The sequence below is a fragment of the Buceros rhinoceros genome, unplaced genomic scaffold (assembly GCF_000710305.1).
Source record: "Buceros rhinoceros silvestris isolate BGI_N320 unplaced genomic scaffold, ASM71030v1 scaffold4720, whole genome shotgun sequence".
In the NCBI taxonomy this organism is placed as follows: domain Eukaryota; kingdom Metazoa; phylum Chordata; class Aves; order Bucerotiformes; family Bucerotidae; genus Buceros; species Buceros rhinoceros.
The window spans coordinates 21,100-34,430 of NW_010391239.1; the positions used below are offsets into that span (position 1 = coordinate 21,100).

A 13,331-nucleotide genomic window follows, 5' to 3' on the forward strand; every position below is an offset into this window, starting at 1 on the left:
TGACCCTAATGTATTTAGTCAGACGGTATTTCCTCATGGTCTGTCGCTCAGAAAATGTTCTGATGGTTTCCTTCTTTCCAGTGTTGATCCGACTGAGCTGGAGTAAGGAAGTGCAGCACTGCACTTTCCCGTACTCAGTATTAGTTTTCTGGGAATAACAGTGCTATGGTGGGAAATATTTAGGTTTCTACGATACTTCATCACGATGGTATTTCTTGGTAAATCCTCTTTGCCTCCCCAAATCTATCATCTCATGGTCTTTTTTTATTTTCTTGCAGGAGGAGCTGGGCATTGCCTGTGAGTTGCTGGAGTCAGACTTCCTCAAATGCAGTGTGGGATTTCCTTTCATGAGATCAAAATCTAGGGTAATGTATTATTTGCATTTGCAGACTAATGGTCCATTCGCCTCTTTGTCTCCAAGGAGTGGCTGGAGACAAAGCTGGCAACAGCTCTGTTACGCGTCTGTGACTGATGCTTTCTGTAGCATTCTAACCCAGATATCCAAGCCTTTCACAGTTATGGAGGGTAGCAAAATATTATCTGGAATGTAAGAATTTGTTTCAGAATGACACAGCTGGGTTATCTTCAGGGTCTTTTTTCAGCAAACCATTGAAATTAGCATGAATTTGGAGTTAGGTGGAAAAGTTGTTGCATGGAGAAGTTAATGTGGTGCTCCAGTGGTCATCAAAGTAGATGCTCTTTCCAAGATCAGCACCTGATTGTATCCATTAGGATGGGTGGCCTTAGCTTGCACCAGTTGCTCCAAGTCTCTGTGCAGGCCTGTGACCTTTATTCCCCTACAAGATTTCCACACCAACAAATATATTGTTGCTGAGGTAGTTTCGGGTAATGATTCCCTTATACTGCAAGATTCTTCTCCTGGCAGATGATCTCCTCTAGAAGTATCTTTGGAGGGCAGTTCTAGTAAAGGCATTTTCACAATGAAGGAAAAATTGGACTCCAGTATTTGAACAGAGATGTAATTGCTAATCTTTAAAAGAAAAAAGCTTCTCTACAGTAGAGGAAGCTTTCTTACATGTATCAAAATACGCTAATTTTGTACAGCTAGACCAGTAAAATACATGTGAAGTTTCAGAATAACGTATTTTAGTAATAATTCAGAATAAATGTATTTTGAAGCCACACGCAGTGTCTTTAAATACTGCTTTTCCTTGCACAGTATGACTTCAGTGTGATCTTTGACACGAGCCACTTGTCTGGGCAGGAAGAAACACTTACCTTCCTCGTCACTGCCCAAAGGTACGGGAACCTTTGTGTGTTTTGATATTCTTTGTTGCGTGAAGTGTGTGTCATGTGTGCTTGACAGTTGGGGGACGTTAGTCATGGACATGTGTGTGTGCAGTAAATGAGGTTAAATTGCTGGGGCTAAACACATGTATTTTGGTGACATAGAGGAACCATGCTACGCAGCTTCCTGAAAAATGGAGTAGGATCACACTTGGGATTTCTTTCCAGGCGGCTGCAATTCTGAAGGAGCATTTTGTGTTCTCTCAGTCAGATGGCCCTTGTTTCTGTGCCCATCCCTTTGGGCCCCGTATCAAGCTCAGCTCAGCTGTGGTTGATGGTCAGCACCAGGCAGACCCATTTGTTCCAGCATTTGAATGAAATAAGCGTGCTTGGATGCAAACCAAAAAAGAGAAATGCTTTCATCAGGTGGTCAGGGATCTCACTGACAGTTTCTAAAGTTGCATGTTTATCCCCTGGCTATGACAGACTGCATGAAACAGCTGAATAGGGTATTTCCCCAAGGGTGCTTGGCACAGGCATTGAAGTAGGGTGATGCTAAATATGCGTGTACAGGGATTTTATCTTGGGCACAATAAAAGGTGTGATACATACTCTTTGCCTCCTAAGATGGGGGGCCACAAAGAAGCAGATTCTGGGTGATCCAGGCACAGGCACTGTCTGGTTGTGTATGGGAACTGATGGTAGCACAGCTGCATTAACCTGGGCCATGAACTGCTGCTCTGACGTGCTGGGCATGTGACTGGTTCCTACTTCCACTTACTGCACGAGTGGGCCAGCTTCATACCCTCCTGTGTCAAAATCAGGATCACAAGCCTTAATAGTCCTCCCCAACTTGATGACATCTCACCAACCAGCTGGAGATAAGAGATGGGATGTAGCAGTTGCTGAGTGACTGCTCTCATAAGGCATAGTCCTCCCCTGCAGTAACAGCTGTAGGTGGGAACAAGATCCTGCAGCACGTGGGGCTGGTATGAAACACTGAAAGTGAGACCTTGCATCAGAGAGGCGAGACCACGTCTTGCACACTAGAGAAGTTTTATTCTCCATGAGGAGAAGTTCATCATGTGTTCAGATGACCCTGTGATGCTTCGAGGTGAGGGAGATGCATCAGTATCTGCTATGTGAATGCTAACTGGTGGAAAGATGGGACAGCACTGCTTTGAATTTTTCCAACCAGCGTTTTCCAGGTGGTGCCCCTCATTTCCCTGCCTTAGTACAGGGCTTTCCTCTGTAACCTCACTCACTCCTCAGATTTCAGTGTCCTACTAGTGAGAAGGGTAAGTCAGTGCCTTTAGATGGAGCAAAGAAATAAATAGTAGTTTGTACACGTAGTGTGAATGCTCAGAGGAGTTAAGAGGAAGTTTCTTGTTTCAGAAGGATGAGCAGGAGGACAGTTCTGTTTTGTAGCGTTCAGCTGAACCTCCAAAGACAACAGAGCAGATCTCAGTGCTGATTACCCTCGTTTTCTCTGTGACTTTGGGCAAATTGCTCAATTCCCTGTCTAAGAAGTGTAATAAAATCTTTCTACCACAGGAGTTGCAGGGAGCCCTGGGGTAAAGTCAGTGATAAGGAAATGGAGAGGAAGTGTCTGCACTGCAGTGAGACTGCTGTGAGCGGGGACATTATTTCCACACAAAACTGAAGCTAGTTTGGTAGAAATGGCTGGACACGGAGACGCTATGTCACACTGTCATGGGAAAATAAGTATTGCCCCTCCAGTGGCCACTTAAGCCTGTCCCTTCCCTTGAAGCTGCAAATTTGGCAGTAGCGTTTGTAACAAGAGACTGGATCACTAGTGGGAGAGATCAGTTGGAGAAAGAATAAACGTTACATTATTTTATTATTTTTCTTTTAAAAAAAAAAAAACCCCAAAAAACCAAAAAAACCCCAAACCCTCTTTTGTGCTTTCTGGCACAAACTATTTTTCTAGAGCCAGATTCACTGAGCTATTTCTCCTTTTCTGAGAGTATCTTTGCTCCACTTGAAACAGATAAGCACATACCCGTGAAACTTGTGTGGAATTCTACTTGCTTATTCTGCTCGCCACCATGATATCTTGGTATTTGTGTTGGATGAGAAATGTCTCCATTTTGGACTCTTCTTTGAGCCTATTCAGAGGAAAAACTTGCTTTTTTTTTTTTCCCCTAGGACTGAAAGTTTGTGGGTTTTTCCATGTGGGCCATAGTTTTATTAGCAGGCATGGCCAACGTACCACTTGCAGAGAGCTGAGCTGTATCTGTGTGTGGATGTAGCCAGCAGGCTCTGTTTTTGTAATCTGAGCAACTCATCATCTGCGTGGTATCACTTGGGATGTTACTGCCTGCTGTTGCCTCAGTGATACTGTCCTGAAATAAATGGGATCATAGCTTTTGTTTTGCAAGTTTGATTTGTGAGTAAATCCAGTGAACTGCAAGGCAAAAGTGATTCCAGAGTCACTGCTGAAGAGGTTGGAAATATATGTAACATCTTTCAAGCTGGTTCTTCTGAGCTGTCACCCACCAGACAGACTCACCATCAGAATTAGAATAATTCCAAGTTTGTGTGTTGGACATGCATTTCAGGAACCTTTCCCAGACTTCACCCTTACGCATTCACACTGAAGTAACCTGACTCAAATGAGACGATTGCACACTGTTCTCTTTCCTCCTTCTTTTGACCAGTTGAGGCAATTGCCTTTGAAAATGTAAAGTACAAGTGCTTTCATTTTGGCAACTAAGTACAGGAAGAGGGGGTGGAACCACTGAGGTGTTAGGGCCAGTTCAGTACAAGGGTCTCATTCAGAAAGCTGCTTGTAATGGCACCGGATTGGTGCTGTGGTACAATGAAAGGGCAGTTTCATTTACTGAGTCAAGACCCTCTGTGGGGTGTGTGGATCCCTCCCAAACCGATGTTCAGTCAGGCTGGGAGAAAATGAACTCTTGCATTGAGGTCTAAATATCCTTGTTCCTCTCCACTGTGCATGCTGGCGGCTCTAGCTTTGCACTGCCGCTCAAATTCACACCTCACTCCAAAATAGGTTTTTTGGTGCAAGCATGATCATGTAACCGCCACGCAGTAGCAGCTGCAAAACACATGCTTTATGTGTGTGCCTTTTCCAAGGTGGGTGAACAAATGTAGCTCTTAATCTTTAAGAGGCTTCTTAAGGAGAGCTGACATCGCTCAAATAGACAGGCTCGGAGTACAAGGCACAGAGAAGAGATAGTGGCTGTGAAACTGTGTGATATATTGCAAAGGCTGTTGATTTACAGCATGTTTATTTTTCCTTTCTGGCACAGTGGAAACCTAGAACGCACTGAATCTCTGCATGATAATACTCTAACCCTGTCGGTGCCCCTGATGCATGAAGTGGACTCATCTATCAGTGGGTAAGTACCGGTCACCAAATGAAAACAACAAGAACAGTAATAATCCTAACAATAACATCTGAGTCTCTTCCAGAGAAAAACCTGAATTCCTCTCTTTGTTTACATGTAGGCAGACTTGCTTTTTCCCTATTTCCCAGACTCTGGAAATACAGAAAACCTCATTCATTATATGGAACTTTATTTGTTGTGCCTTTCATTCCAGCCCTGTACTTCTCTCTCACTCCTTTCTAGCCGATGCTAATTAGTTACCATCACATTTATAGTAGGCATTTTAGTGATCATCACTGAATTCATGTGATCCTGTAGATATGATGGACCTTAAAATAAAATAAAAAGAGAACAAGTAAATCACATCTTGTTCCTTAGGGCATGTCTTTAAGGATAGGATTGAGAATTACCAGGCCAAAGCTTAGGCTAGAAGTGTTTTGGGATTTTAAAGAGCTTGGTGATGTCTAGCTGTCGCATTTCTGTTAAATGTCACAACCAGAATTCACTTCTGCTTCTATTAATTTTCCCACTCTCTCCTTCCTAGTCTGTAAGGCATCTGAATACCCACTGAGAAACATCACTCACCTCTTGAAATACTTGTATAACACATAACCGCTGTCCTCTCCTCACTCACGTGAGCTCCTGCCTTTGTTCTCGGGGGTCTTCCCCTCCACCTTTGCATTACAGTTTTCAGTTTGGAATAAAACATTTGTGGACAGTCCCAACAGCCAGACCGTCCTTCTACACAGATGTGTTAAGTTGGAACTGGGGAACCTGTTCGCTGGAGGTGAATTAGCATCCACGTCGTCTGAGAACGTTGACATTCATTCCTAAACCGGGGAAGCAAAAACACATCAGCAGTGTCCCCAAGGAGTCACTGTTTTAGACGTGATTTATGGCAGCCCCCGGGGAATACATATGGTCTCAATGACTAGTGCAGGTTGGCATCGCAGTAGAGGTCACATTCCCTTGACCAGCACGCTGCGTGTGTAGGGACAAAGTTCTCTGCACTGACATGTGATTTGAACGAGAAGCTGAGTAAGCTCAGATTTGTGGCCTAGTCTGGGTTTCACCACGTAAACCTGATATCCTCTCTTGATGCATAGAAATAAAATCCCTTAATTACTGCCACGATAGTCAGAATGGGTAGAAGATGTGCTTGAGCCTGCTCAGGGAAGTGAAGAGCACTGTCAGACCTCACAAGATGACTAGGAAGGACAAAAATCTCCTCTATATTGAGGGTGCGGCGTCAGCAGCAAGTTTTGCAAGTTTTTGAATGCTTTCATTGTTACGGATTGTGTAGAAACTCAACTCCGTATCCTCTGCTTCTTGATGCTTTGATACAGATGAATTTTTGCACCACTTTCATCTGTGTCTTTAGATCTCTCTCTGTCACCTACAGAATATTACATGCCAAGAAAAACCTGATAAAAACTGGGCTCTTTTCTTTCTCTTCAGGATGTACTTTAATTTAAAGTACAAGGTCTCTGAATTGATAAGTATCTCACATGGTCAGTTGGGTGGGGCTTGTTTCTTTCTCATAGACAAGACCTAGTTTATTCAAGTCCACAGAAATGTCCAGCTACGAGGGAAAAGTTGGGTTTATTGGAGGGCACAACATTCCCAGGCATGGTAATATTAGTAATACTCTTTTTTGGACAGTGTATTTTTAAAGCTTATTTTTATTAGCTATCCTCATTTGAGTCTACAAGAGTAAACTTCATCCCTGGTCATAAAGAGCCCGGAAGGGTTTGTACCATGTTTGGGAGGATCCTCCTGGCATAACACCCTAAACGTGAGGAATAAATCCATCTGTCACTGTTTCCCTGAGCAACCCCTGGCATAGGATGCAGGTAGCAGAAAAGTAAATGTACCTAAACAGGCTTAAAATCCTGTCTCAAAAAACTCTTACCCAAAAGGACAGCCTAGGAAGGAAGCAGAGTTTTAGGCACCTCACCAAGGTTTGCCTGAAATTACACCAGGACCCTTTCCAGCCAGATGTTAGAAGGAAACACAGAGGATGCTTAAAGCACTGCTAGTCCTCTTTGCAGGATTTCCAGGTACTGTGGTGTGCTTCCAGGTGTTTTCTGGTAAAACCCTACTGCGTTTTACATTGTTATAAGATAGTAAGAATAGCTGAGGAAACTTGGCCTATGCCACTGTAGTCGAAAGCAAATTATATCCCCTTCTTCTCTTTAGCCATCTGCTAATCATAAAGGTAGAGAAGCTCAGATAATTAATGAAATGTTTATTTCTGCAATGCTATGTAAATGGGAGATAAAATTGGAAAGTTACTTTAGTGAATGTTTAACTGAAAGTATTCCTATTAGTAGCTGTTTCTTCGTATTCACTTGGTAGTTCCATGATTTCCTGGGCTACACAACTATAGGCCCTGCACAAATCCTCGGTGGCAAGGAGCCTGGAGAAGAGATTTTGTGATAGGAAAGGAGAAAAAGAGAGAAGTAATCAAAACAAGTCTGCTGCAATGATGGAATGTTAATCCCGGTCAGTTGAGATGCTGGTTGGTATAGTCTAGTGTTGTCAAGAGAAAATAAATCACAAAGAATAGATTAATGTAAAATGGTCCCATCGAATTTCATGTGACCAGGAAGCAAGGGATGCAGTTCAGCTTGCCACAAATATACTTAATTCTAGTGACAAACACAGCTTACTAAATCTGTGTCTTGATCTTTCAGAGAAGTCTTCCCTACTTCATTTTTCTACGGCGATTCTGTGGAAGCATCCAACTTTGTTCAGTTGGAAAACCAAGAATGCCTTTTCCAGTCTCTCAACTTCACACTGCAGGTAAAACTGGTCCTTATTTTGACTGCTTTCCTGCTCGATGGCAAGTTCTGGTTTTGTACCACTTTTATTCTGAGCGTGGTTTGGGCTTTGGTGGGTGTTTCTGAATCACAGTACGCTGTGCAGCGCATTCGTGATTGGATGCTACATCTACAGCGTGCCAGGAGGGTGTATCTCCTGATCTGAATATATTATAACAAGAATTGCAAATAGGGCGTCTCACTTCCATAGGAATGAAGCCGCTACCATTTGTTTCTCTTTGACCTTTCATCGCGTGCTGCGTCAAGAGCGCTGGTTACTCGAGTGTCACATCGTGGCTGCAGTCGCGGGATCAAAAGGGAGGTGTAATTCTTTAGTGACGTGGGCACTGAGCAGGGGAGCAGGCAGCCTTAATCCATGAGAACACACATATACCTGTGCAAGGGATTCGGACCTGCTAAACGCCTCCACTATGAAGGGAAGAGATTGTGACACTAAAAATTCAGGTGTGAGAAGGTTTCGTTAAATGTCTCATAGCATCCCAGTGTTAATCAGGTATTATCTATAGATGAAACTTCACATGGCAACTAAATGGGTTCCCGACGTGGCAAAATATATGGGTGATTTATCGTAACAAACTCCTTGATGCAGCCAAATCGCACTTGCCTCGCTGACACGACTGTATCACGAGCACTTCGAATGCCTTTTGACCACTAGGTGGAACTAGGGAATGATAAATCATGCAGAGGTGGGGGAATCATTTATGATGGAAAACTCTCCTTCGCCTTTCTTCCCCTTCCCGTTCTCCTAGGCAGGAATACCGCTCAGCTCCTAATGAATAACGCGTGTCTACCTCCGTGGACGGACTGTGGGCCAGAGCAATTAAGCCCCCACTGTCATGCAGTGCCCTTAGCTATTTTCTGAAAAGCAGTGAAAGCAGGATTTCAGGACGTTAAAGCTTTTGTGAGCCAGGCTATTAATTCTTGTGATTCTGATTTCATTCTTGAGGGTTTATAGGTCTCCTCCCCTCCATAGCCAGTTATTGGTTAAGAACAGATAAAGAACAGATGTACTGATGCTTTAACTAGATAAATATTTTCGAGACAACAAGCTGACAACAGATAAAGGAGAATCTATACATTGGCAGAGCCACCATTTATCCTGCCCCATCCTCTCGTCTTATGCACACACTTACAAGTGGCAATATTAATTTTTTTTCCTTATGGAGTAGAAAATTATACTGTAACAAGTCACAGATTTGCTCTCCAGTAATGTGGTAAACCTCATAACTGTGTGTGTCAGAGAGAAAGGGTGGAGTTTCATAATGGGCAAAGCATGGTTTGTATCACTGTTTGCTTAATTGTTTTTAATGGTTTGCCTGCCGTTTATTAAATTTCTCCAGATGGAGAAAAGTTATAGTTTCTTAACCAAGAAAATGAGATGATTTATGAAAATATGGGGCTTTATGGCAGATTTTGTATGTGAAAATCTATACCATGTCTAATGTTAATAAGGAAACAGATCTATGCATCATTTCTTGGGGGTAACAAGATGTGCAATGAAAATGTCGTTTCTGCATTAACTCTTATATCTGATCTCAGTGAGATAATCAAGTTTTTTTTAAACATCTGATGTGAAACATTATGTATTTCATGCAGCATTTATCATGCTCCATTGTAGTGGGATTTCTCTCCCTGAACAGAACCTCAGGGTTGTTGTAAGGATTTGGCATTGAGAACCAATTCTCTTTCTCAGTCAGGCATTTTTTTGAGTATAAACAGTGTTTGAAGAATGAAAACCTGTTGGTTTTAATATTTATACTTTACACAATTAACATTTGGTTCCTACATCTTTTGGCAATACTGTCTCAGTGTGGATAAATATTCTAAAGGGTTTAATGTTATTACTGTATGCACTTATATATGTGTTGTTAGAAACAACCAGGAAATATTTTTCTTAATTAAAAAATGTAAATAGACACGAAAAGTTCTTTTCGTTGAAATCTTTCCATGGATTGTTTCTTTTCAGAAAAAAAAATCCCACACACTTTGGAATTTTCACTGGATACATTTCAGCGGTGGACTGGAAATTCTTTTTTATTTTTTTTTTTTTTGAAATCCCACACACTTTGGAATTTTCACTGGATACATTTCAGCGGTGGACTGGAAATTCTTTTTTATTTTTTTTTTGTTGAAAATTTGTGGGGGGTTTGATAAAAAGCCAACGCTTTCCACTAAGAGTTTCATTTAATTAGAAACCCCAGAACTTGAATGGAAGTTGTTCACATGCATTTCCTGGCAACTCACTCAGCAAACCCGCAGTCCGGTAGTCGCAATCACCAGCACTTTGGCTTCTGCTCCATAAGGAAAACATATGCAGAATATAATGCGGTGGTTACCAGATGGAAATGAGAATGTTAACTGAGACAGCAATACGTCTTCCAGTCTGCTGGATGGTGTTTCCAAAGCACTCCAAGACTACTAGCAGTGTCTCTGTACACAAGGCATACAGGGTCTAGTGCGATTTGTATTGATGACCAGTAATTATCCTGCAAAACTGCTTCTCACTCGATATATGAGCTGTGCCTAAAGACTGTTAGAAAAGCTAAACCTTTGACTTCATCCTGATACATACAAAAGAAGTCTGTTTGACAACATTGAAAAACTTCCATAGTATTTGAATTTTTTCAAACTTACCTAGACTCCCACCTCTGCTTCTCCTGTAGTTTCCAATTTATGAGTGGTCATATATGTAATTTTATTTTAATGTATATATGCATCTCTGTCTTACAGGTGTACAATGCTGGACCAAGCACTCTCCCTGGAGCTTTTCTTGACATTTCGTTTCCAAACCGCCTCTCTGCCACTGGAGCCGAAATATTTCATGTTCAGCAGATGATGGTGAGTATGTTATGATGAGCTGTGAGCCCAGATAGATACTGAGAGCTATCGATGACTGTAACAAACAAACAAATCAATCAGAACTGGATGACTTGGTTGCTTTTGCAGACAATAGAAAGTTCTTTGTACCTGTGGCCAGATCATTGTAAGTAGCTGAGCCCCTCCAGCTGCTGTTCCACGCCTAGGGCAAGCAGCTGGTTATGCGTTCCTGGTTTGCTACAATGCAGAGTAAAACTAGGTCAGGCTAATCCAGAAGGAAATGTGGAGAACGCTTCCCTGAGCCACACCTCCAAAGAGGATTGAGTCTTAATCAGTCCTCCCTGATTAAATGGTGTATGTAATATCAGCAGGATGTGATCAGCTGACTTCACAGTCCCTGTTATTTTCTGGGGTTATCTGTAAAAAAGCTAGCTAGGTCTGAATACGTTATCAGTATCTATTTTTCTATAGTCCGTGTTATAATTTGCTCTTGAGTGTTCTTTTAACAAATGTGAAAAGCAGATAAATTTATTATTTCAACACAATGTTTTTCAAAAGATGATTTTGTGTCAACTACAAAGAAAATCAAAATAAATTGAAGTAAAGGAGATGCTTTCTTAGATTTAATTTCTAACATTTATTTATTACTTTCAAAGTTTTTGTTAAACCACTAAAATACCATCATTTATACCACCACCACTGTGGTGGCCAAGAGAGGGAAAACTCACACACGTGAGGTAAATTTCTTGCTAAGATTCAGAGCAATCTGTCTTTGTGAGGTGGAATCAGCTCTTGGGGCTCCTTGAAAAGGAGTATTATACTTTGTTGTTAGGTACTTTTCTAGCCTTTTGGCTGAAAATATTGCCATCCTTCCTGTGCAGGTAGCTGTGTCACTGAATCTGTGTAAATGTAGGTCCAATAAGACCTTTCTAAGCAGGTTTCCAAGATCTGTGCTGTTGAACAGTATGAGGTAAATATATATATATGGCTTACAGATGGGCATTAAAGACAGAATCACTGAGAAACAGGTTTGGAATATCGTATGAGGCACCAGTATTGTATGGATTGAGTGAATTCTCCAACTAGACGGAGTTAATTCTCCAGTCTGTATCTCATTTTCTATGGCATTGCCTTTTTAATATTTTATTTAGTCCAGCCTTATATGCAGAAGATCACCTTCCCTTTGACACATTGCCTGCCAAAGGATCGTGACCCCTTTCCTTGTCCTTCCCGTGGTCTCTGTGTGCTGTGGGAGAGGGTCTATGACTGTGTTCACAGCAGCAGCAGAGAGGTGGGAGTGCCCTTAACAGGATTTTGCCTGCCCAAATGTTGATGTCTCCTCTAAAAGTCAGTCATCCTGTACATGCCTGTATAACCAGGAGAGAGGAACAGAGAACTCAGCCCAGCTAACTTAGGGTGTGAGGAGTTCCTTCTAGGCATTGCGTGTTTCTTGGTGTTGACTCTTCCAGAAGTCTGTGCAAATTGTCTTAAGAGAGTTGGTTTGCGTGCTTGAATTAGCTCAGTTGTACGCTACCCTCCAAGGGGGCACGGGCTAATTCCTAGGCATCGTCATCAGTTCTGTACAAGACCATAAGTTACACTGACAAGGATGGGATGGGCTCATGATTTTGAATAGCTGTTAGAAAAGCAAGGCTAAACGCTTAAATCTTCGGCTTAACTTTTTTTTTGTTGTTGCTGACGTTGTGTCTCTGATGACTGACTTACAGGAGGTCCAGCTGGCTGGTGTGCTCTTGGGCACCGTGCTGATAAGTACTTGCAGGGTTTGTATTCCTTTCCCCAACAACAGGTAGCATTTCCCCTCACATTATGTGACGTCTGTCTTCTACTTTGCCGTTTGTCTATGTAGAAATTTCAAACTGCTTCTCTTAGACCTTTTTGCTTTGCACGCTGAAGAGTGGGTAGTAGGCAAGTATGGTTTTATGAGAAGTGTCTGCGTGATACGCTGGCATACCCTGGGTCATTTCGACCACTGATTTTGGGTATATGGTCAGTAGGCGTCTTAATACATGACTTTGAGCACCTCTGACATGGTAATAAATGTTGTCCAAGCAAGTGGTTATCCCTGCTTTACAGATAAATAATTGAAACACCAAATGGTTTGCCTGAGGTCACACAGGAAATTTCTGTCAGATCCGAACCCGTGTCTCCCAAGTCTTACTATTGTCACAGGAAAAGCATCCTACTCTCTTTCCTCCTGCCTTTCTCCCACTGAGTTTTTATTGACTGAAATCATGGAGCTTTTAATCTTTTCTCAAACCAAATACACTTAGAGAAACAAAACCCTAAAAGCAGCAGATTGGAATAAACTTTAGCAAGTGGGTTAGAGCAGCTGTTTTTCAAAAGCATTTTTGTAAGCGTAGTCATTAAATATTTCAAGGTTTTGCTTAATTTGAATTCTTTGCTGATTTGAATCTAGTCTGCAGTAAAGGCGATCACATCCTCTCAGAGTGCAGGTGTTTCTGTAATTACACCTTTATACCTGTCACGCAGCCATTCGAGGTGTTACTGGACCTTTCAGAATAGCTGTCATTAGTACAGAGGATTAAGATTTATCGTTTATCTGTGACTGAAACTGTTGTTACAGCATTTGGGATTTGATTACACCATGGTTTTGGTTTTTTTAAAGCCAGTAATTCTTTTGCCACTTCTCCGATATACAGTACACAGTGAAATTTATGGGTGAAAATGCATCGTCTGTGTCTCAAATACCCATATACCAGAGAAGATAGTGCCAGGAGCTGATCCCTTCATATTGTGTTGACTGATCTTGTCTTTCAGGCACAAAAAATAATAAAAGGAAGAGAGTCACGTATGGCCCACTGGAACGGTCTGTATCTCTGGGAGGTGTTAATAGGAATTATTATCTTGCTGCTCTTAGAGGAAATGACAGCCCTCATGCTTCCTCTGTTCCTGTTGCTCTAAGCTTTTGGCTTTATTGCAGAAACTGCTTTAAGATTTTTCTTCCAGAGAAACGCAGGTCACAGAGATGTTTTGACATTTGGAGTTCTGCCTTAGAGATGTTCAGACG

At 41.9% G+C, this 13,331-nt stretch overlaps 1 protein-coding gene across 1 annotated transcript in view; it reads left to right on the forward strand.

Annotated features, from left to right (window-relative positions):
* Positions 1–278: 278 nt before the first annotated feature.
* Positions 279–13,331, forward strand: part of LOC104497500 (integrin alpha-9-like) — a gene marked incomplete at its 5' end in the record, with an annotated part of 53,283 nt that continues 40,230 nt past the window's right edge. Inside the window, 5 exons of the mRNA XM_010140762.1 lie at positions 279–365; positions 1,181–1,260; positions 4,545–4,634; positions 7,319–7,427; positions 10,196–10,303. Of these exons, the coding sequence (XP_010139064.1) occupies positions 279–365; positions 1,181–1,260; positions 4,545–4,634; positions 7,319–7,427; positions 10,196–10,303 (474 nt within the window). The remainder of the gene's footprint in view (positions 366–1,180; positions 1,261–4,544; positions 4,635–7,318; positions 7,428–10,195; positions 10,304–13,331) is intronic.